This window comes from Rousettus aegyptiacus, unplaced genomic scaffold (assembly GCF_014176215.1).
Source record: "Rousettus aegyptiacus isolate mRouAeg1 unplaced genomic scaffold, mRouAeg1.p scaffold_m13_p_12, whole genome shotgun sequence".
NCBI lineage: Eukaryota > Metazoa > Chordata > Mammalia > Chiroptera > Pteropodidae > Rousettus > Rousettus aegyptiacus.
Genome location: NW_023416287.1, coordinates 34,423,689 through 34,447,756, shown reverse-complemented (window position 1 = coordinate 34,447,756; position 24,068 = coordinate 34,423,689). Strand labels below are relative to the sequence as shown.

At 42.0% G+C, this 24,068-nt stretch overlaps 1 protein-coding gene across 1 annotated transcript in view; it reads right to left on the bottom strand.

Annotated features, from left to right (window-relative positions):
• Nucleotides 1-5,614: 5,614 nt before the first annotated feature.
• BANF2 (BANF family member 2) overlaps nucleotides 5,615-24,068 on the bottom strand; it is a 47,419-nt gene continuing 28,965 nt past the window's right edge. The window contains exons 4-5 of the mRNA XM_016164895.2: nucleotides 12,013-12,147; nucleotides 5,615-6,074 (exon numbers count right to left, since the gene is read on the bottom strand). Coding sequence (XP_016020381.1) covers nucleotides 5,928-6,074; nucleotides 12,013-12,138 — 273 coding nt within the window. The 5' untranslated portion in view covers nucleotides 12,139-12,147 and the 3' untranslated portion in view covers nucleotides 5,615-5,927. The remainder of the gene's footprint in view (nucleotides 6,075-12,012; nucleotides 12,148-24,068) is intronic.

Here is a 24,068-nt window from a genome sequence, read left to right as displayed (position 1 = left end):
TAATTCCCAGTCCTCACCTCAGCTGCCCTATCAGTAGCATTTGACACAGTTGTTCCCTCCCTCCTCTGGGATGCCCTAGCCAGTCTCCATAGCTCCCCATCATCCCTCTACCTTATAAACACTGGAGTGTCCAGTGCTCAGCCTTTTCTATTTGCAATCACTCCCAGTGGCTCTACTTTCAAATTAGATCCTGGTCTGACTCACCATAATCTCTCACCTGGATTGTTGCCTAGCCTCCTAACCAGTCTCTCTGTTCTCACCCTTGCCCCTTGACACTTCTAAATACACTAGAGCGATCCTTCACAAACATATGTCTGATCACATGGTGTTTGAATGGATTTTCATCTCCATCTGAGTAAAAGCCAAAGTCCTATTGATGATCTACAAGGCCCTACACGATCTGACCTCCGCCCTCCTCTTTACAGCCTCCTTCCTGCTGTCCTCTGTCTGGCTCCACTGTTGAACTGATCAGGTATATCCTACCTCAGGATCTTGCTCCTGCCTGGAATGGTCTTCTTACAGACTTCCCACAGCTCTCAGCTTCATCTCTTTCAGGATTTTAATTTGCCTCCGTAGTGAGGCCTCTCCTTCCTGTTTCAATTTTTCCTTCTCCCCACTTCTCTTGACCTCTTTCCTTTGCTTTATGTTCTTTATAGCACTCATCCAAAAACTAATATGGAAGGTTGAAGCATATAAAATTGTCTATATTCAACCACTTCGACCTCTCGAAAAGGTAATTTTTTATTATCCAAATTAATACATATTTTGCTTATTAACCTGTTTTCTGCCTTTTCCAATTAAAATTCCGGCTTCCAAGGAAAGATAGTTTTGTCTGCTCTGTTCTCTGTTACACCTAGAACTGTACCTGGTACATAGTAGGTGCTTAGTAAATATTTAAATGTTCTTTGTAAATAACCTGCTTTCCTTCTTAACGTATCATGGTCACCTTTCCATGACCATTCTAATGGAACTCCCTTATCTTTTTTAATGCATGTCTGTTTCTGATAGGTACTATCTTTGGGTCTCTGAGAGTACCTCTAAATCACCAAATATACCCTCTACACTTCCACCGAGGGTGGCTCAGCAGGCAGTAGGTACAGCTTTAGCATCAGGCAGACCTGGGTTGAAATGACTTGCCAAATCATTGTGGCTACATTACTTAACCTCTTTGGTCCTCAGTTTTCTCATCTGTAAGACAGAGAAAATACCCCTCATCTCACCCCTGTGAGGATTCAGGGAATGCTAAAGTGTCTGGTGTAGTATGTGTTGAATCACCTGCCCATATTTCTGTTTATAAGATTTAGAGCAGCAAACATTAAAAATTTTCATATATATATTTCCAGAAACACTTGTTAAAAGGTTTACCTGCATGAGTCAGCTTTCTTTCTGAGATTTCCAGGAAAAAATCACCCAGGCCACCTACATTGCTAACATTTTTGATAACTCTTGTCTTGCCCTCTGAGATTGTCATAGTTTTGTCCTACCTTTTTTCACTTTGAGTGATGTTTTTAAGAAATACTCTGAAGCTTCCCTTCCATTATTCTCCCCACTCAGCCTCCACAACAGTTGCTTGGTTTTTGTGTATGAGCCATGGTGATCCCACTCATTACCACCATATATGTAAATATCACTCAGGATTTTTACTTATTTTATTTTATTAGGATTCTTTCTAAAAAATAAATAGGAGGCTCCTATTTTACACTTGGAGATATTCCATACTCTGAGGCCTCACATAGGGAATTCTATCAGCTATCTATACCTGCATAACAAACTGCCCCCCAAATACAGTAGCTTAAAATAATAAGATTTATTTATGAGTTTGCAAGTTGGTTGAGTGTTTTTTCTGGTCTGGGCCAGCTATGGCTGATCTTAGCTTGACTCACAGATGAGGTCAGCTGATGAGTTGGCTGGTTCAGGAAGGCCTCACTCACTTGTCTGGAGGTTGGCTGGCTGTTAGCTAAGGCAATAGGGATAACTGTCTCTCATCCTCCCACAAGCTAGCCCAGGTTTGTTTGTATGGCAGTCACAGGGTACAGGGGAGCAAGCAAAAGTCTAGGCTTACAACTGCCATGGTGTCAAATCTGCCATATTAGGCCAACGCAATTCACAAGGTTAGTTCAGATCAAATAGGAAGGGAGATAGACTCTGCCTCTTGGCAGAAGAGCTTTGAAGTCATGCGAAGGGTGTAGATGCAAGACTGAAGAATTATAGATATTTTTAGAATCAGTTACTACACGGTCTTTCTCAGGTGTGGGGAGCATGGCCTCCCTATTCTGGATTATCACCACGAATGGGGTCCTGTTGACTGCTGAAGACTGCTGACATTCCTCAGGACAGAGACTCCGAAGTAGTTGTCTTTTTAAATGGAGCCAGCTACCATCTCATGGATCAGCTTTGGTCTAGGGGAAATGGGAGGAAGCCTCCTACCCTACAGACTACAGTCCCATTTCTTACCTGGGTTTGTCTTTCCCCTCATAGCTCCTTTTCTCCTCCTCTCCCTATTTTCTTTCTTCTTTCCCTTCCTCTTCTCCATTCTTGGCTTATTCAACCCTGACCTCCTCCTTTAACACCAAGCTAAAATGTCACCTCTTCCTAGGAGTCTTCCCTGACCACTCTCACTCATGCTCACCTTTCCTTCTTTAAATACTAATACACAATTAGTGCCATACATTGTTACACCTAGGATTTTAGAGCTACCCACACATGAAGCTTTTGGCAGGTGCCAAGAATTTTAATCTTATTAACGTTTGAATAGATACTATTATCATCATCATTTTACAAGTGGGCAGCTTGGCCGAGAGAGTGACTTTCTAAAGGTCTCAGAACCAGTGGTTTCTGTTTCCAAAGCCAAGCCTGTCCTGCTCCAAAACCCACCTCGTGGCAGACGCTGTGGGTGCCCTGCCCGCTCATGTGCCCTCACCCTTACCACTTCAGTGCAGGCGGCTGGCTCGACTCCCAGCTGGCAGTGCCTGCCTTTCTTTGCCTGATCACTTTCTCAATGAGGTTCATTCTCCTGTGGTAGGCTCAAGCATTGAGGGATTGACTTCCCATGGAAGCAGCACTCAACAAATGATTGATAAGAGTGGTGTTTAGATACCCTAGGGTCGGGTAACTAAGTGCCTGTGTACACTTGCTCCTATAGCTCCCCGACAAAACTGAGTTCCAGTTGCCCACAGTGATAAATAGTAATGGCACACCACTGTTGGCTGCTTTCCCTTCCCTACCGCAGTCTTTCCACCCCTACTGGCATTTTCTGGGAACACTCCTGAATATACTATTTTCTCTCAGACCACGTCTCAGGTTCTGCTTCTGGGTGGCTCACCTAAAATACACCCCTTAACACCTTGGCCCTCCCCTTTCCCAATCACTTCTTATTAAATTGTAAGCTCCTTGAAGATAGAGAAAGTACTTATTTCTCTTGCTTTTTCCACATCACCTAACTATGCTTAGAACCTTAGACACTCCTAAGTGTCTAAAATACTAAATACTAACCAAAATTATTTATTGATTTATAAAGATTTCCAAACTACAGATATCAAGCCAAGAATTAATGTCTGGCCTTTCTTCCTTACAGACGGTTCAGCTCTTCTTTAAGATGCTGGTCAAATCTATGACGATTTGTAAATGTTCTCAGGTACCAACACCCAATTTGTTGAAACTGCCTTGCAGAGTAGAAGATAAGCCTTTGATCAGGCTAAGGACACACATGCAAGCCTACTCTTCCTGAATGTCCTTGAAAATGCTTTTGGGGCTCCATAAGTTAATGTGACCCTACAAGATTCCAGTCAAAATCTGAATTTTAGCTGTTGTCCTTTCATACCCACTCACTGAAGAGTGTGTGGTCCCTACCAGGTGAACATGTTCCAGTACTCATACATAGGGCAGAACTGGACTAGCTTGGATGAACTGATAGCTGAGCTCTTTTCCATCTCACAGCTATGAAATCTCTCCTGAGGGCCACATGATGTCCAAGTACTCACTCAGGAGGCTAGATTTTAGGAAAGCTTGAGTACAAAGACAGTATTCCTGCTATGCGCCATATACCTAACACATACAGTTTCAATTAATCTACCCTTTAAGTCACAGTAAGTACCTTCTTGAGCCCACTTTACAGATGAAGAAACCAAGGCTCAGTGAGTTTAAGTAGTTCACCTAGGGTAAGATGGCATTGGCTGAGTTAGGATTCACACCCATGCCTGGTTAGCTCCAGAGGCAATGTTTCTCCTCCCACTTAACCTGCTATGCCATCTAAAGGTTTGGTTGGACTTTAATGCAGTACCCCTTGGCAGGGTAAGGACATTTTAGAATAGAAGGAATTTATCAGTTAGGTACTGCTGCATAGAGAACTGTCCCAAACATTAGTGGCTTTGAATAGCAATCCTTTAGTCTCACTCGCACACATCTGCGTCAGCTGATCCTGGCTGGGCTCAGTGGGGCAGCTTTGTGTCAAACTGCAGGTCTGGCCAGCTGTGGGTTCGTGCTGCAGGTTGGGGTCAATTCCTTTCCAACTGGACTCATCCTGAGGCCTAGGCTGTCAGGACAGCAATTATCCAAGAGAATATCTCTTCTCTCAGTGCTGGCAGAGGCACAGGAGAGCATGTGGAAATGCATAGTGAGGCTCAGGACTGAAATGCAATCATTTCAGGTTGGCATTACTGGCCAAGTCTCTCTCAAGGGGCTGAGAGTTACTCTGCCTGTAGTGAGAGGGACTGCAAAACCCCACAACAAAGGTGGGGAATACAAGAAGATGTGATGAAATGAAGCCAATAATTTTACCTATGAGAAAGACAAAAATCAACACAAGGGAATGAACAGCTGAAAGGAAACATTCCCAGTGTCTGTAGGGAAGATTTTTGTGAATAGGATGTGTGGAAAAAGAGTGAGAAAGAAAACTACTTCTCTCTCTCCTTTTCCTAGAGCCAACCAGCTCCTGTCTTAGAAAATGAGTGACTTCTAAACACCATGACTGTGTCAGTGTAGAATTGATTCACTGAATTAATCTGTGCAGGCAGGAGCAGGGAAAAGGCTCAGGATGGTAGAGTGATTCAAACCTTTGGGCCAACCAGTGGCGTCACTTGGAATTCTTCTCTTTGGCCTTTATGTGGGGCGAGCTAAAGAAGCAAAGCTAGAAATAGTTAAGTAGACCCCAATAAAAATATCCCAGTCACCTTATGAATTAAGGAAATATAGCAGCTGTGAGGCATTCAGGGAAAAAAATAATGAATTTAATCACTTAGTGCTGTCACCAAATATTTCCATTTTTTTCTTACTTCGGTAGGATCCTTGCCACGTTGGAGTTAGGTATGACCATATACTTGCTCTGGTTAATGAAATTCAAACATAAGTGGAGGGTACCATTCTGAGAGGAGACTTTGAATGACAGTGTGTAATTCACCATGGCTCCTTCTTACCGCGTGGTACTCATGGAAGAGCGTATGGAGAGGGACGCTCCATCAGCTTAAGTTTCAGCATGACTACAACAAACAGTATTTACCTGAGTACATGTACTGCACACGTAGTATGAGAGAGAAATCAACCTTTGTTGGCTAACTCTTAAACCTCAGAAACTGTGTGAGATAAAATTACTGTTTAAGCTGCTACATTTTGGGTTCATTTGTTATGCAGCAATAGATAATTAGTACACTGATTTAAAATTCGATTTCTATTTTTAAATAAAATTGTCCATTCTTTCATAAATTTGTGCTGAGATATTTGGCTTGATATTTACATAAGGGGAATGATAGTTGCTTCTGAGTGGTAGACTTTGAAGTCATTTTTCTTAGGTTTATCGTTTTTTATATTCTCGAACTACTTTTTGTAATGAGCAGGTATCACTAAAGTTAAAAACAGAAATAATGACTCTGAGCCAGGGTCTCAGTTTATACAGAATGTGTCATTTATCCAGGAGGCAGAGCAAGGAGGTGAGTTTATAGGAAGCAGGAGCACCACTGCTTCAGGCAGTTGGAACTCTCCTGGGCCTCATACTCCGTGGCGCCACAACAACAAATGAGCCATCTCTGAAACTCTGCTTCATTCTTGTGCATCAGAAGGAACTGTCCCAACAGGATGTAGGCCTGTGGGAAGAGGACGAGGCAGGGAGGAAAACAGGAAAGGTTATAATAAGCTGACTCAGATGTGCCCTTCCCTCCCCAACACGAGGACCATGTGAAAATCAGAGGAGGGGGCACAGGTCAGACTGGAGGGAGACTGGCAGTCCCTGACACCCTGACTGGGTGATAGGAATTCAGGACAGGCCCTGGGGTGAGATAGAAGGCCAAGGTAAATACCCAGCCCTGGGGGCAAGGCTGGGGGCTGTCCAGTCTGGGATGAACATGAACAAAAGCCCTTCTCAACTTTAAGGAGCACATGAATCGCCTGGGATCTTGTTAAAAGGCAAGTTCTGATTCAGTAAGTCTAGGGTGGGGCCCGAGAGCCTGCATTTCTAACACACTCCTGGGCATGTTTTGAGGGACAACATTTTGAGGAGTGAGAGCCTAGTAGACCTCTCATGCTCTCTTCAGTCCTCTGATCTAGTATTTCTCTAACACACACACATGAGCACATGCACACATACACAGAGTTAGAGACACTTCCCACCCTACCACTTTCTCAATCATTTTAGCAAATGGTTTCTCACCCTTGGCACTGTTGATGTTTTGGATACTTGTGCGTTGCAGGGGTCGGGGGTGGTCATCCTATGCCCTGTAGGAAGTTTAGCAGCATCCCTGGCCTCTACCCACTTGATGCCAGGAGCATACTGACTCCTGCCCCTGAAATGTGACCCTCATAACCATCTCTAAACATTGGCAAATGTCCCCTCAAGGAAAAAATCTTCTTTGATTTAGAGCCACCACATGGGGACCTGGCAGATAAACGGCATCTTAGAATTGATTTACTTCTGCAAACCAATTGTATGATTTCAGGCAACTTACTTAACCTGAAGTGAGACCCTGCAGAACTGAGGCCTTAGTTTCTGCATTTTTCAAAGGCACACAATATGCCCTGTCCCATCCTGCAAATTGAATTGAGTTCAGTGTGAAAGCATTAGAATAGTGCAAGCTCTTTTCTTCATCCTGGAATATGTAGCCCTGTGGGAGGAGCAAAGGGTTTAAAACACACTAAACCTTGCCCATCTTTCCTTTCTGAAGAGTCTTTATGGATGAAAACACATGTAAAATAAAGATTCCATGATTCCCAGTCTATGGCATTCCTAGCTTTCCTACTACTTTCCCCCACAACGTTTCACCCACCCCCCTTTTTTTTTTTTTTTTTTACCATTTTAATCACAGTTTTACTGATGCGGAGAGCAAGGACCACTTAGAGAGAGGGACATTCAAGATCGTATGAGCATATATTGGCCAAGTCATCAAAGCGTGAAGCCAGGAGATTTAAGGTAACATTAAATGCCAGTCTCTAGGGGCAGTTTGGGTGCCCTCCAGCCTGGAATGAACAAGACCAGTGTTCGCACCTTGAGTTCTGGGCCATCTCCATAAAAACTTGCTGGTGTCTGTTTACTTTCAGATCCATAAACAAAGCAAACTTCATCTTGACCAAAGGGAACATATTTTTTTTCAAAAAAGAAATTAAATAAAAGCTAAATCCCAGTCATAAAATATACCCAAGAATTGGAGTTTTATTTTTTAGTTTTATTTTTTATTTTGAGTCATTGTCCAGATTTTGAAAAAAGAAAAAGCCAAGATTTCATGGTTATTTTAAACTGCTATTTTTTCTTTTAAAAAAGCAGTATAGTTGTTTAGAATGATCTCATTTTACTTTTAAGTATTCTTGAATTTTCACTGATGAATTTTACTAAGATGTTTTTTAATTACATATTTAAAAATATTAACATTTATTGAATATTGAGCCAATTGCTACAGTAGGTGTGGAAGGTACAGAGGTAAATATAACAGAATCAAGAAACAGAGAGCTTTTTCCAAGGAGAGAGAACATTAAATGCTGCTGCTGCTGCTGCTGATGCTGATAATTATAACAGTAAGTAGCATTTATGAGTACCTTTGATGAGCTCCAGGACCTTTGCACATTTAAATCTAACTGATCCTCATATGTACACCACCCCTTTTCCAGATATAGTCACTAAGAACCGGAAGATTAAGACTCCTGTTTTCCTCAGCCCCATTCTCGTATATCCCAACCACCTATTGTCTGGTCTGGCATCTATGGAGTCCTCTGCCATTTTGGAGGCCGCTGCTGGCATCTGATGGTCTGGTAATTAGAGCCTCCATGTCACCGCCGGGATCAGCAGCCAGGAAGCCAGGGCATGTATGGCACGCAGGGCCAGAGGCAAACTTTCCAGGAATGCTGCAGGAAGAAGGGCCTCATCTTGCAGTCTCCAGAGCCAAGTTGCAATCTGACGCTCCCTTCTCTGCTTCCTCTCTGGTGTCACCCAGCAACCTTCCTGGGTGGTGGAGGTGGGGTGGTGGGGTGAGAGTTAGCCTGCTTTACACTGCTTCCAAGGGGAACTGGAGTCATGGACTCCCATTGAGACCCTGCTGGAAGTCTGCTCAGTTTCTCTGTTGGCTCCAGAAAGTCTGCCCCTTATCCTAGAAAACAGAAACTGCTTTTCTTCCTCCTTGGGCCAAAGCTCAGAAAAATCTGGCTATAGGGAAGGATGATGCAGAACACAGAAGTCCCATCACCCTAAACAGTGGCCATCTCGAAGCCAAGGATGTTCATTCTTTCCTGTGGCAGCCATGACCACATGGCAAGATGGTAATCCAAGGGCAGACTTCCCCTCAATTCCAAGTCCAAACAGTGAGCAGGTCTGGATCATCCTCCAGTTTTCCATGTACAATTTCTTGCTAAACAGTAGCAACATTTGCTTCTGCACTAGGGTTGGTTCCATTTCGTGTGACCCATACAGTGACACAGGGCCCTGTGCTCAGAAAGCCCCACTTGGTTTAATGCCCTGTTCCTGCCAACTTGAAATTCTTAATAAATTTGAACAAGAGGCCACACATTTTCATTTTGCACTGGGCCCTGCAAATTAGTAACCAATCCTCCTCCACACTAATTAAAATTTTCAGTCTTCACTATGATACTTGGCCTTTTCAAACAGAGATATGGAGTCTCAGCCTTCTCCTTCTCAACCTTTCTCAGCCTTCTCCTTCTCAACCTTCTACAGTCCTCTTCCAAAGCTTCCAGCTTCTTGGCACCTATAGTGAATGCACTTTACACTGTCGTGAATAACTTTCTTTTTTTCTAATTGGACGTTGGCCTAAAACCGTCATGGCCACTGATAGCCAATGATAACCTGACAAATCTGTATTGCTCAGTCATTTCCAGTTTAAAACTCCTTGTCTTTAGTGTGAATGCTCAATCCAGTGCAGGGCTTGCCCCTTCTGTTTTCTCTTCTCTGTCTCCCTGGGGCAAACTTATACTAAAAGAAATTACTCGTTTACTTGAAATTTTACTGGGTGTTCTGTATTTTATCTGGCGACCCTATGCAGAGTAACCCAAAATTTATGTGGCTGCCTGCCCTAGCGCCTGTCTGCTCAGATTCAAATGTCATCTTTCCCACTTAGAGTGACCTCGGGTGAGTCATGTGACTGCCCTGTGCCTCAGTTTCCCCATTGGTAAAATGGAGATAAACAGTATACCTTATAGGGTTTTTTAAATGATAAAACAAAATAAATATATGTGATGCTCTTAAAACAGTGCCTGACATGTAGCAAACATCATGTGCTAGTCCTCTTCTTAGGAGAGATTTGAGGAGCTGGTGGCACCCAGAACATTTACTCCACTCTGATCTTCCGAATGCCTTTCAGGAGGAAGACTTAGGCTCAAGAATATGGTTTTACAGTGTCTTCGAAGAGCACTAAGTCAAACCAGATTCTTTAGGATGTTAAACTTACTTCTACCTATTGGAATAACTCCAGTGAGTGTTTTTATTTTTAGCACATCTCAATTCAGACAGATGCTCACTGGCACAAGGGGCCAGTGCCATTGTGTTGGATGGTAGAGAGCTAGATCCTCAGGCTGAAGCTGACTGCTCCATGGAAAGGCAGACATGAAATCACCCAGACAGAATGCAGCCAAATGTTTGACTTTTGGGCTTCTGAAGAGACTTGGGTGAATTCATAGCATGGGGTCTGGGGCTCCAGTGTCCCGTGTCTTGGGAGAGTGATAATGGCTAAGAGAAAAGCCCAGGCAAGTAGGGATGAGGGCACCCTCATGGTCCGTGTCCCAACAGGTCCTCAGAAAGGGCGCGGAAAGAGTCAGTGCCCACGAGACAAGGCCAAGGAATCTGTTATGACTATAGCTCTGACTCTACGTAGCAAGTTCTTGGATGCCTGAGAATTTCTCATTCATTCGTGCCTTTGTCTTAAACATGCCTATCACCCCACCTGAAATCCTCATTAAAAACAGTGGAAAAAGTTAAGCTGGAAAAAGCAAAACTATAGGAACAGAAAACAAATCAATGGTTCCTAGGGACTGAGGGTGGGGAATATGAAGGTCAAAGGGAGACAGTTTGGAGTGACGAAACTGTTTTCTGTCTGGATTGTGGGAGTGGCTACATGAGTGCATGCATCTGTCAAAACTCACAGAACTATGTACTAAAAAAGGTGAAAAATTTACTATATGTAAATAAAAATAGTTTTTAAATGACGAGTATGACTGAACAACAACAAAACCTAGTAATTATGGAAATACTAAATCAGTGGTGGTAGAAGTCAGAATACTAGTTATTTCTGTGAGTAGAGAATGGCACTGGTTTGGAAGAGGCACAAGAGAACCATCTGGAAAATTCTGGAGGTGTCTGATCAAGGGATCCATGTAGTGAGTGGGTCCGTGTGTGTGTGTGTGTGTGTGTGTGTGTGTGTGTAAAAACCTGTCCAAATTCATTGAGCTGAACAGTTCATATCAGTGCAAGTATGCTATACCACAATAGAAAAGTAAAAGGGACAATCACTTCTTTTTCATAAAATATTTTAATTTGAATTGTCTCCCCTAGTCAGACTTGCCTACTTTACTGCGTGTTTCGGAGTGGTCCTGTCTCCCTTATCTGAGAGGAAAGAATCAAGTGGAGCGCCAACTTTCTGACAATATCACCTATTGGCTATTAAATTGGCTGGTAGGTTGGGGCAATAATCATAATATTTAACATCTGGTTCAAAGTGGCATGTCAATCAGAAAACCACAGGCCCAATAGTTCAGATGCCCCTTGGAAATAGCCGTGCACTGTGCTGGAGCAAACCAAATTGATTAACAGCCATGCAAATACTGTTTCCCAGCCTCTTTAGGTGCTTCTGCAACATCTTCCTTCCTGATGGTATAAACTGATGTTGAAAACTGAAGGGAGTGAGCAGCAATTGTTCTTTGTTGGTACCTCTCTCATAACAGTGTGTAAGGCTCTGTGTGAATTCCCACCTGCTTCTGTTGTGCTCAGCTTCCCTGAGTACTCTTTGGGACCATCTCCAATTCTCTTCTAAAGTTCCACGCAGCCTTATAATAGTACCATAAAAACAATTACATAGAAAAGAATGCTTACATTCCATTAGAAATCCTTGAGGCCATTCTTCAGCTGCTAGTGACATCTTAGAACAACTCACATCCTCTTACTCTGATGTAGACCTCAGGCTGCTGTTATTCCACCTGCCATCCCCAGGCTGGTGCCCTGATGGGGCAAGTGAGACCCTACAGATCTCTTCATGGGGGTTGGGAGTACAACCAAATCACCCATCCTGACAGCTCGGCCCCAGATTTGGGCTGCTGGCTCACTTCTGTCGACCGCTGGGTGTTTGGACACCAAGTGAGTAATGCCTGGCCCAGGTGCTCTGATGTGAAGCGATTCAATTTGCCCATCATCTACTGGCCCTTGAGGCTGCCCAAACATGTGGGGTCAGGAGCACAGAAGCATGTGGCGCCCTGCCAAATGGCAGCTTTGCTCTCTGATGGCCACTTGTAGGAACATGTGGCGGCAGTTGCCATCTGGCAGGACTAGGGAAAGAGAGGTTGGTAAGAGAAGTTGCAAAAAAAGGAAAAAGGAATTACCTTGTTGAACCCTTTAGTGACCAAATTGATTGCAAGTTCATGGCTGATCCCATCTACCCAGACAACATCCTTTTCTCCTATGGGTTCAGAGAGGAAGGCTCTCAGCCTGGGAGACATGTGATCCATCTTCTGCAACTACAGTGGGGAGGAAAAGGGTTAGGAGGGGCTGGCTGCTTACAGTGTTAGTGGAAATTGGGGAACTCCCTCAGCTGACTGAAGGACTGGGAGCGACAGGTGAAAGGCTTCCTTTCACCTTCCAACATTTATTGGGGACTTTCAGATGCCAGGTGTAATGCCCAGTACTGAAGGCCTTTACACATCCATTCCGATATGGATGGACTAAGGCAAGTGTAGTGGTGGCCAGAGATAAGTCCAAGAAAACCCCACAAAGAGGGTGTGCTTAATGCTAAGAAATGCAATGCTCCTTTCCAACTCTTTCCACCCTAAATGCTTAAAGATATGCTGCTTCCTTAGCTACCTTCTCTCTTAACCACCCAATACTTTTTTCATACTTTTATTCTAGCATTTATTATATTCTATAATAGTTGGTTGTTTGGTTGCAAATAACAGAAAAACTTATAAACTAAATCAAATATTAAGGAAGACACAATATAACTCAAAAGCCCAAGGGTAAGTGTCGTGATGGACAATCAAGTCACAGTTGATTCTTTTAACTTTTCCTTCTTATGTTGGCTTCAGTCTCAGCTGGTTCTCCTCACGGTGGTGAAATGGCTGTTCTAGCACTCATATTCCCTAAAATTTGCACCCTCAAAAAAGGAGAGAGAATATGTTTCTGAGGAGTTCCAAGCAGAGCCTCATGCATTCTCAAGGATCTGCACTGAGTCACCAGTGTAAGCTTAGTGCCAACTGTATGTGTCTCAGCCCTAAACCTAGGAGTGGAGTTGGCTTTCTCTAAACCATGCAAGCTGTGAATTCATGTATAGTTATCTAAACATCTGAAGGATTATTATCCAGAGAAAGTGTTAGAGCAGTAAACATGACATTCCATTATGATCTGCCCCTTTGGTAAATAAACATCTATACTCTCCTTCCCTTTCACAGTCATCAGAAATACTCATGCTTGGCTAAAACAGACTCACTCCATCTCCCAAAGGTTGAAACCCTATGATTCATCTAGTTACTGAATTCAGATTCAAGTTCATATTTTCTGGAAAAGCCACCATACTCTCTTCTGGAAGTAACTACTCATGGAATGGTAACCTATGAACTAAATTCTGAAGTTTACCACCATCGACATAGGCAGCAATGCCAGAAAAAAACCCAGATATCTGCAGTAAGCATTTCCAGAAGTGCGATTCTCCATTTTGAGAAGGGGAGAATGGGAAACACCTTCAGTTGTCATCGGTCAATAGTACCTACAAATATTGAGGCATTGTTGAGGATTGCTTGTCTGGTGGTAAAGCAAGGTCCTCAGTCAGACAAGATGGCAGCCCTTAGTTCTGGGTTTGGGTGTGTCTGTCCTGGCCACTGCCTTGTTAACATCTGAGTGGCGATGTGGTTGATGCCTTCCAAGGAGAGTCATTGTTTTAGCATCGTGCTTCTTGTGGGTCATGTTCGGGGATTGCCACTTTCTTTGACAATTCAGCTCCCTTAAGAATTTAATGGGTTCCTTCGATTCAAGTCTCTGGGCTGGGAGTTCAAGTTCATCAGAATCCTTGAGCTGGCAACTGGCCTCTGTCCTTGCTCATTTCCCTGCTCCTCAGATTATTGGCATCTTCCTTCATCTCTGAAGTGGGGAGGCACCCTAAATTTCCTCCTTGCCTCCCAGCTGCATCTTCATAATAAATCAATTGTTCCCTATTTCAAACTTGATGTCTTTAAAACGAGATGCTCAGGGGAGACGTGGGAACAGGGGCAAAGTTTTCCTCAGGTCCCAATCTTTTCTCTTGCTAAGTCCTCTGATTTGTTGCCTGTGTTCTAACTTTTGCCAGATGTTGGGGTTGACTGTATCTGTCCTGGCCACTGCCTTGTTAACATCTGAGTGGGCATATGGTTGATGCCTTCCAACTTTTCTTTTTTAAATAGCCTTTATGTTTTAATAGACTTTATATATTTTAGAATTTTAGGTTTAGATTCAAAGCAAAATTGAGTAGAAAGTACAGAGATTTCCCATATACCCTCTGCTGTATACCCTGACATGCAGAGTCTCCACCACTGAAATGATCTTTTCCAACCCAACAGGATTTGCTCATCAATGTCTAGTCACTTTAGATTGCAGGCCACAGGCAAAAAGGCCCTCTCTTAACGAAGCTTTATTTTCTTCCCTCTCCACTCCCAAATGGACCACCTTCCCCTTAAATGTGAGTTTTCTAGGACTTTAATGAAATCTTGCCAATATCCTGAATATTTCCCATCAGAGCTCCAAATGTCATGTCTCCAGACATAGAAGGTCTGTATACCAGGGTGCAACAGGTCCACCATAAGCAGCCATTTTACTAAACCAGGATCACCAACTTCCTCATTTAAGGAAAGACATCCTTGCTATTCTCTGCATGAAAATCTCTTTTCAGCCAATCTACATTTAGTTTGTTCACTGTCACATCCCCTTAGTTTATGATAAAAACAACAGAAAATTAGTTCAAACTGGCTTATACAGTACGAGGTTTTATTAGCATATGCTGCACAAAAGTCCAGAAGCGGATCACTTGTGGTTTGATCAAAGCTCCAGCTCGATTTCCCTGAAACTCTGCCGACTCAGCCTTCCTTTATATACTGGCTTGATCCTCAGCTTGACTTCTGGCGGAAATAACAAAGCTGCAGCAGGGCCTGGCATGGCTTTTGCAAGCCACACACCCCTCCCTGAAAGGAAAACAGTTTTTCCTAGAAACTACCAACAAATGCCTTCTCCAATCCAAGTCATTTTATGCCAGGCCTTATAACGTTATCTATAGACTGACGAGTGTCCTACCTCCAGTTCAGGAAGTGAGCATGTGACCTGCAAAGCACATAGGCTGTAGGGGTGGTCATAGAGCTATAACCATGTTACTGGAGTTAGTTACCCTATACCAAAATACAAGAAGAGGTTAGAAGAGCAACCCAGAGTCCACCACTTATTTTCCAGTAGGTTGTGGGGTCCCAAGGGATGTGACTGTCTTTAATGCCCTTTGCTCCCATGTCAGCCTCAACCCCAGCACCTAGTACTGCACCTCGATAATAAGCACTTGATGATATAATAAGCACTGCTTTCAGATGCCTCCCTTTCACCGCACAAGCCCTCTCTCTTGTTCCCTTGCTCTCAATTCTCATCCAGTCCTTTCTGTTAAGTCCCACTTCCCCTGTAAGCCTTCTTGCCCCAAAATGTTTTGTGACACTTTAAATGAAACTAAACTGAAAGTAAACTGAAGGCACTGATTTTAGGAATCAGGGAGCTCCTAAAGAAAATGGTTTCAAAGTGTTGGCTGATTCTAGAAAGGGAAACATAAGGCAAGAGAGGTTGTCCAGGGTCCCCTGACTCTGCAGGTCTCAAACACATGGATGCGTGAGCTGCAAACACATTATTGTATGGAAGGCATCAATTTGTCTCTTCAGTGGCTAAATGTGAAGATCTCTCTTAATCTGTGAAAATGTTTTAACAGGTGAACTCTGTAGCACCCATTGCCTTGTGAACGATGAGTCAGGATTGGTAGCCCAGCTCAGGGCGGGTGGTAAGAGACGGGGATTTCTGAGCAGGAGGAAGAGCCCAAGCATGCTGGCAGGGCTCCCCATCTCTGCTCAAGAAAAATTCCATTCACTATCCAAGTTGGCCATCTGTTAAGTTAAACATCTAAGCCTATTATAAGAACAAATGGAAACTACAACATCGTTATCGGTATACCAGCAGCATCAAAGACAGGTAATGATTAGCAACACTTTGTGTGTGTTTGCTTTTCTCACACACTTGACTTCACTTTGATCCTTGAAACACTCTGGAACATGGGTAGCAATCTTACTTTCCTAAGCACCCACCGAATAAAAGGTCCTCATGCTACTTAGGATGCCTTTGTCTGTGACAGTGGTTCTCAATTGGGGGGGCAAATCGCACCCCCATCCAACATTTGACAAGGTGTCTAGAGATACTTTTGGTTGTCACAAATGAGGGACAGGGAAGTGTGATTGGTATCTAATAGGTGGAGGTAAGAGTCATTGCTAAACATCCTATAATGAACACAACAGCCTCCCACTCTCAAATAATTATCCTGCCCCCAAAAGAGAAACTCTGGGCTACATGTAACAGAAATCCTGATTCACACAGTCAAACAATCAGTACATTTCTAATCTCACATAAGCAGAAATCCACTGGTAAGGTGGACACAGGACTTTGTCAGTGGTGGCTCTGTGCTATCAAGGGCCAGGCTAGCTGCTCCACTTTTCTAAGATGCTTGCATGGAAACTTCCAAAGGAGGGAGAGGCCATTTCTTCTTGAGCAACCCCAGAACCTCTTCAGCAGAACTTCCCTTAGTTTCCTTGGCCAGAACCAGGCAACATATCCACCCATAAACCAGTCACTGGGGAGTAGGACCATGTGGGATATGAAGTTGGCCTCCTGAGCAAGTGGCCACCCATAGAATGTTGGGTTCTGTAAGAGTAGGAGGAGAGGAGGTGAGTGCTGGGTAGGCAAATGACCCAATGTTCACTATGTCTTTTAACTCTGGTCTAATTTCAATCCATCACAACTAGTGCTTCTCGAAGTTTAATGTGTGCACAGACCACCTGGGGGAGCCTTGTTAAAAAATGTAGGTTTTGATACAGCAGGTCTGGGGTGGAGCCTGAGATTCTGTGCTTCTAACAAGCTCCTAAGACACTGCCAACGCTGCTGGCCCACAGATCACACTTTGAGTAGCAAGGTGTTATATGATGCCACTTATTCTTTTTATGTGATTTTACATTTAATTGTGGTACAGTAGTCCCCCCTTATCAATGAGGATACATTCTAAGACTCCTAGTTGATGCCTGAAACCAAGGATAATACCAAACCTTATGTTCTCATTTACTTCCTATGTACACATATCTTTTCATGTAAAGGAAGCATTTGCAGCTTCTCTTTGGAATATCCTAATTGTCAGCATCACTTGTGCTTTGGGGCCATTATTAAGTAAAATAAGGATTATTTGAACACAAGTACTGCGATACCTCAACAACAGTCAATCTGGTAGCTAAGATGGCTACTGTGTGACTAACGGGTGGGGGGCACATATAGCACGGAGACAGTGGACAAAGGAATGGTTCACGTCCTGGGTGAGATGGAGCTGGATAGCGCAAGATTTCATCGTGCTACTCAGAATGGCGCACAATTTAAAACCTGTGAATTTCTGAAATTTTCCATTTAACATTTTTAGACTGCGGTTGACTGCAAGTAACTGAAACTGTGGGAAGCAAAACTTAAGATAAGGATGAACTACTGTACACATAGCATAAATTTACCACCTTAACCATTTTTAAGTGTACAGTTCAGTAGTGTTAAGCATATTTACACTGCTGTGCAATCAATCTCCATAATTCTTTTTATCTTACAAAACTGAAACTCTAAACCCATTCAACAACAACTCTCTACCCCCACCTCTCTCCAGCCCCTGGCAACCGCTATTCTGCTTTCTGTGTCTATGAATTTGGCTACTCTAGGTAACTCGTATAACTGGAATTATGCAGTGTTTATTCTTTTATAACTAGCTTATTTCACTTAGCATAATTTCCTCAAGGATAAACCATGTTAATCATGTATTAGAATTTCCTTCCTTTTTAAGGAAGCCCCCCTTTTATGTATATACTGCATCTTGTTTATTCATTCATCTAACAATGGATATTTGAGTTGTTTCATTTTTTGGCTATTGTAACTAATGTTGCTATGAACATGGGTGTACAAACATCTCTTCAAGATTCTGCCTTCAATGCTTTTGGGTACATACCCAGAAGCAGGATTGCTGGGTCATACAGTAATTCTATGTTCTAATCTTTTGAGGAACCTCTATACTGTTTTCCATAGTGGCTGTACCAATGTCACTTTTTCTTAAACTTGATAGCACATTAGACTCACACTGGGAGATTTACAAATTTCTGATACTTGGGTCCTCCTCAAAAGTTTGATTTAATTAGTATGAAGTATAGCCTGGGCATTGGGATCTTTATTATGACTCCAATATGCTGCAAAGTTTGAGAATCACTGCTTCCTTCTCATTTACTTCTTTCTCATAAAATTATGAGCAGATTTTCTAGAATAATGGAGCTCCAACTAAGTGGGACTTTGGGGTGGACTCTATAACATCTGTGTGGCCAGATGACATATGCTCACCAACTCACAGGCAGTTTCTACCCCCAAGCCCCACCTCCAATCACCAGACACATCATATCTTCATTACCTATCAATAGGAAGGTTTAACTATGACCCTGATGGCTTCGAAGTTAGAGAACTTCAGAGCAGGCAGAAGTACTGTGTTTTTAAGCACTGTGTTTAAAAACCATGTTTTAAATCTGTTTCATTAAAAAAAAAAAAGGAGTCTTTGCTTCAAAGACAATTTTTACCTGGAATCTCTTTATATAAAATAGATCGAAGCGGAATTACTTTGTTGACTTGGAAATGAGTTGGGTGCATCAAAAAGGCCCCCTGCTGAAAATATGAAGCCATCTCCCATGGTCCCTTTTGTGTCCCCCCAAAACTCTTTCTGACCTAGCCTAAATCCTTCATTGCACCCATAAGAAAACCAAAGCCCAAGAATGTCAGTGACTGGCACCAGATCATGTACCTAGCAAAGCACAATTGAGGTCTATGTTTCCCAGAGGAGTGTCTTCCTTTTAAGTGACTTAGCATTTCCTTGGTGGGTTTCTGAGTTGGCTGTGTTATGGCAGATTAAGCACTAGGCCAACATGTGACAAAACTCTGCAAATGTCTTAACATTGTCCTGTCCTGTGAAATATTCTTGTGTTACAGAGTGTTCTCTCAATTACTTTATTTTGAACCACAAATTACTGTTTGGGGAGGACACATTGGTAGAAAATGACCTTAATCAAGTCTGGTTTTAGATGCTTAGGGAAGTCACCTGTTTATATGAAATTTTTAACCAATGGAATTTTTAACCATGATTCCCAAAGGAATGACCTCCTCCTAGTTGCAAATGTAAGACTATGTTTAAAAACCATGTTTTAAATCTACATTTAAAAAAATTAGATAAATGGGGTGGGGATGAGGGGACTACTATAATGCCACACAAATGGGTATTTGGAGCTTGGGATGCAATTTCCAGTGGGGATATTACATGTGAATTCAAAAAGCGACATCTCTCAACAGCAACCATTAGTTGAAAGTGAAGTTGTTATTCTTAACCTTACAAAATTACTCAAAAAGTGACTCTGATGATGAAGACACTGATGTGGACAATACATGAATATAGTGGAAATACTATTGTTTTCTTGAAATATAAATGGAAAAAGTGCAATATTTCTAAATATATTGTTTTATATATGTGATTTTAAATGTGTGTAAGTTATGAAATCAAATCAAGTGGATTTCATAATTTAAAGGTAGATTATCTATATCCCTAAAAATTTATATAAGCGAATGGTCAAAAAATATTTTTGTGGTCTCCTTATTGAGAAATTGGAGGATTACCATATTTTCATGTTTGCTTTATATTTTGGCATATATAGGATTGCTTACTCCAGGGAGCTGAGATGTTAATAGTCAAACTTCATGTTTTGCTCTCACCCTTTACTGAGGGTAATACAGGGGTATGGGGGAGAGGGGTGCAGACTGTGTTTGTGGTTAAATTGCTGAGAATACTGCTGCCCACATTTTGATCTATAAAATGTCCCACATGATAAATCTTTTGTAATTTAATGCAAAGAAGTGTACCTTTCAAAATTGGTATATTTCTTCATGATAAAAAGAATTTGTAAATGTATTTCTCTTTTTGCTCAGCCTGCTAGAAAACTTTGAGCTAAACATGATGACCATATAGAGAAACTAGCATGGATCAAAACCTCCCTCCTTTCAGAGATATATTTGCTGCTTCTGCTCAATGCTTCCATTTTCTCTTTCTGTCTTTACTTTAAAATTTAAATATATGTGCTCAAAGTACTCAACCTTTGTTGAAAGCTGCTTTATTTTATGGTCAAAGTCTCAAAGGTGTAGAGAATATAATTAGCTCCTAAACTAAGCAGATTTATGTGAAAATTCAGGATCCAACTCTGTACTCAAAACACTATAGCCTTGTAGCACCAAATGAATGCAAGAGAATAAGAGTGAGAATGACCTCAGGATTGTCCCTATTGAGGCCTTTAGTCTCCAGTGAGAGGCTGGTGGGATGATGGAGTCGGATGAAGACAGAGTAAGGACACTACACACTTATCACTCATTAGGATCCAAGAGTATATTGTCTGTCAAATACCACTCTTGGCTGTGAGTATCTCTGCCCTACTCTTGAAAGCTGCATCTTTTTCCTTCATAGGATCAGATCTGGCCCCTCTCCAGTCATTTATAGAGAAAGGATAAAAAGAAGGGCAGTAATGTTCTTATAACATTAAGGTCTGACTCTGAGGTGCCCTTTCTCCTTTAAGCTGTTAAGGGTCCAATGAGATACTGTAAAGTTGCCTCCCTTTTTGGATGGACATTCATGATCTCAAGACATAGGACTCCCTTTCGTATAGTCAGCTCGAAGGTTACTTTTCAGGGTACATTGTGCTCATCACAGTGTCCTGGGGCTGGCACGTAGCCACTTCCCACCTTCTCAGGTCATATCCTGGGGCACCTAAGAATGACTTTCTTTGTGAGGATTGCTCAGATTGCTCAGCTGGTAGGATCTAAGTCTGCTGGTGGCCATCTTTGCCACCACCTATGGGTAGCCTGCCTGAGAAGGAAGCAACATGGAGAAAAGCAGATCTAAGAAAAGGAAGCCTCCAGCAATGCAGATGGACAGAGGAGATGCCCAGGCTAGGGAGTGAACATTAAGTGGGTAGAAATATTTGCCACTTCAATGACTAGCTATGAGATATCGAGAGGATTCCTGAACCAAAGACTCAGTTTCCTCATCTGTAAAATGGGGATAACGAATGCCATCCACCCACAAGTTGGTTGTACAGATCAAATGAGTTAACTGAATGCATAGTAGTACACTGTCTGGAATGCACCAATATAGGTGAGCTAATTTGATGGGATTTTATCTAATCATCATTTTTTAAGTCTATTATCAAGCACTTCTTTATGGGTATTTGATCAAGTTGATTTTCGTTGTTTCTAAGCACTAATATCTTCTAAAATATGAGCTTAATGCATCCTTCACTTACCAAAAAAGACTCTTAGGCATCCATCCCTGTAAAAAACATTTATTGTCTACACCTGGTCAGCTCCCACATTCTCTTTTTCTGGGAACATTACCTCTACTTCCCTTTGAGGACCACTCTTTCCTAAACCTCAGGCTCTATCTTCCCAACTCCCTGGCTCCAGGGGACAACCATATTCAGGCTTGGCCAATGAAACTAGCATATCACTTTGGCCACAACGATTGGTTCAGAAATGAGTACATTATCTGGCCTAGGCCAAGTCTGGGAGTTCTGCTAGAATTACTGGTAAAAAAAAAAAAAAAAAAAAAAAAAAGCTGTGTTTCTCTACAAAGATTTCTTGCAGAGCTGGTAGCATCTGAATGCATACTTCTGGCAACCATCTTTGCTATTATCAGTGCCTGAGACCCTGCCTGAGAAATAAGCAACATGTATGAAAGTAGATCCAAAAGAAGGAAAGAGACAGATTCCCCAATAATCATTTGCAGGTCCAGATCTAGCTATGTCTGAAGGTATCTACCCCTGGACTTTTCAATTATGCCAGGCAATATTTCCCATTTCTTGTTTAATTCAGTTTAAGTTGGGATATGTTGCTTGTAACAAAGGGTCCTAATACAACCCCACTATTCATTCATTCACTCACTCATTCGACAAGTGTTTGTAGTCTATCTATTAGATGCCAAGTACTATGCAAGCATAAATGTATCTTTATTCTGCCCAGAGATCTGGGGTAGAATCAGTCCCATGGCTTAGGCATCAGGGATGGAAAATCATTTTTCAATGACCATTAATGCTCGTCATTAAAAAATAAAGATAATATTTGCTTTCCATAGCCTTTAATTATAGCTTTCTCTAGATCAGTCTACAAGTGATGAATATCCAAATAAATTCAATAATTTTTCAGACCTTTACTGAGCACCATCTGTATACAATGCCTTGAGTTAAATCTATGAAACTGTAGGACAAGGCCTTCTGCAGATACCTCTCCCAGACAACATTTAATTGGCCCATCACAAGGTATAACAAGCACAGTGAACTCAGTGATAGAAGGGCTATTTCTAGAGGCAAGAGGTCACCTCTTTGGGGAACTAGAAAGGAGAGGGAGGGTTGACTTCATGGATTCCAGGCTTTACTACTCAAATGGAAATCAAATGGAAAGCCTAGGCCACTGCTAGGCTGCTGCTGGCTGTGCTGGGTTGAGGTTAAGAGACCTAAGCCTGATCTCAGCTCTGCCCATGACCAACAGTGTGACCTCAGGCAAATCTCTTTTGTTTCATATTTATACAATCAGAATATTGGATGAGCTGGAACTCATGGTTCTGGTCCCTTCCAACATTTCATGTCTTTGTCAATTTACAGAATTTAGATGGCACAAAATTCATACAGGTCCACAATCCTTGTTCTGCCATTTTTAAATTCAAGAGTTCTGGAAACCAGAAGATTTTTATTTCTGAAACTTATTTGGCCTCAGGTCATGAACTGACCTGAGGCTATTTATAGTCTTTATTATCCCATTTAATGTGAATATTTACACATTTTGCCATAGGAATATTAATGGATTTGTTTACAGGGTGCTGAGCCAGACTCCACTGGGAATGTTCTGTAATATACAAAATGGGCACTGTATTGCCTTTCTAAAATAAAAGACATCTGAATTCCCCCAAATTTCTGGCTCCAGTGGTTTTGAGTAAGGTTTTTTAGACCTGTGCTAAGATCACTGTGCCTGCAGCCAACACAACTGCAATTCCCGCTGCAGAAGCCACTTATCTCTCCAGCTGGTCTACATTCTATGTTTCTCATCTGTGGCTCTAAATCTCCCAATCTCCTTTCCATGGGTGTAACTGTCCCCTTTCTCTAAGATTCTACCTATCCTGGATATCCTTTGTCTGAATACTGGTTCTAGCTGAGACTATTTCTGGTTGTACCTTAATGAAAATATTTCTTCTCCTTTGGGACCCTGTCCTCTTCAAAGATCAGGAACTGGTCTAATAAAATAAGTCATCTAAGAAATAGATGCATGTATTATTTAGCCTCCACGGACAAGACATCTGCATTTGTAACAGACATAAATAGTTTTCACTTTTTATTTTTTATTGCGATAAAATGCATATAACAAAATTTGCCATCTTAACCATTTTTAAGTGTGCAGTTCAGTAATATTAACGATATTGACACTGCTGTGTAATCTCCAGAAATTTTTCATACTCATTAAACAAGTCCCTCCTCCCCCTTCTCTAGCCCTTTGCAGTTGCCATTCTACTTGGTGTCTCTATGAGTTTGACTACTCTAGGTACCTCATGTAAGTGCAATCATACAGTATTTGTCTTTTCGTGACTGGATTATTTTACTCAGCATAATGTCTTAAAGGTTCATCTATATTGTACTGTGTCAGAATTTTTTTAAGACTGAATAATATTCCACTTACATATTCACCACTTTCATCATCATTCATCTGTTGATGGACATTTGGGTTGCTTCCATCTTTCTGCTATAAATTTGGCTCTACTATATATTTTTAAACCTCTTGATTTACACCCTATTATGGGTAGAGCTTTCTGATTCCTTCTCTCTCTGCCATTATAGCCCCAGAGAAAAGAGGAAAGCATTGTTGTTTTGAGAAGATTTTCTCCCAGAAGGAAGAAAGAGAAAGGGAGTATCTACCTCTCTGCCCACATGGATTCTAGAAAGAAGAAGGAGAAAGCTCACTCTATTATCCACAAGAAAGATAATGATGTTTGGAAAGTAGGTAATAGGGGCATGGGGCTTGACCTTCCCTCTCTGGGACAAAA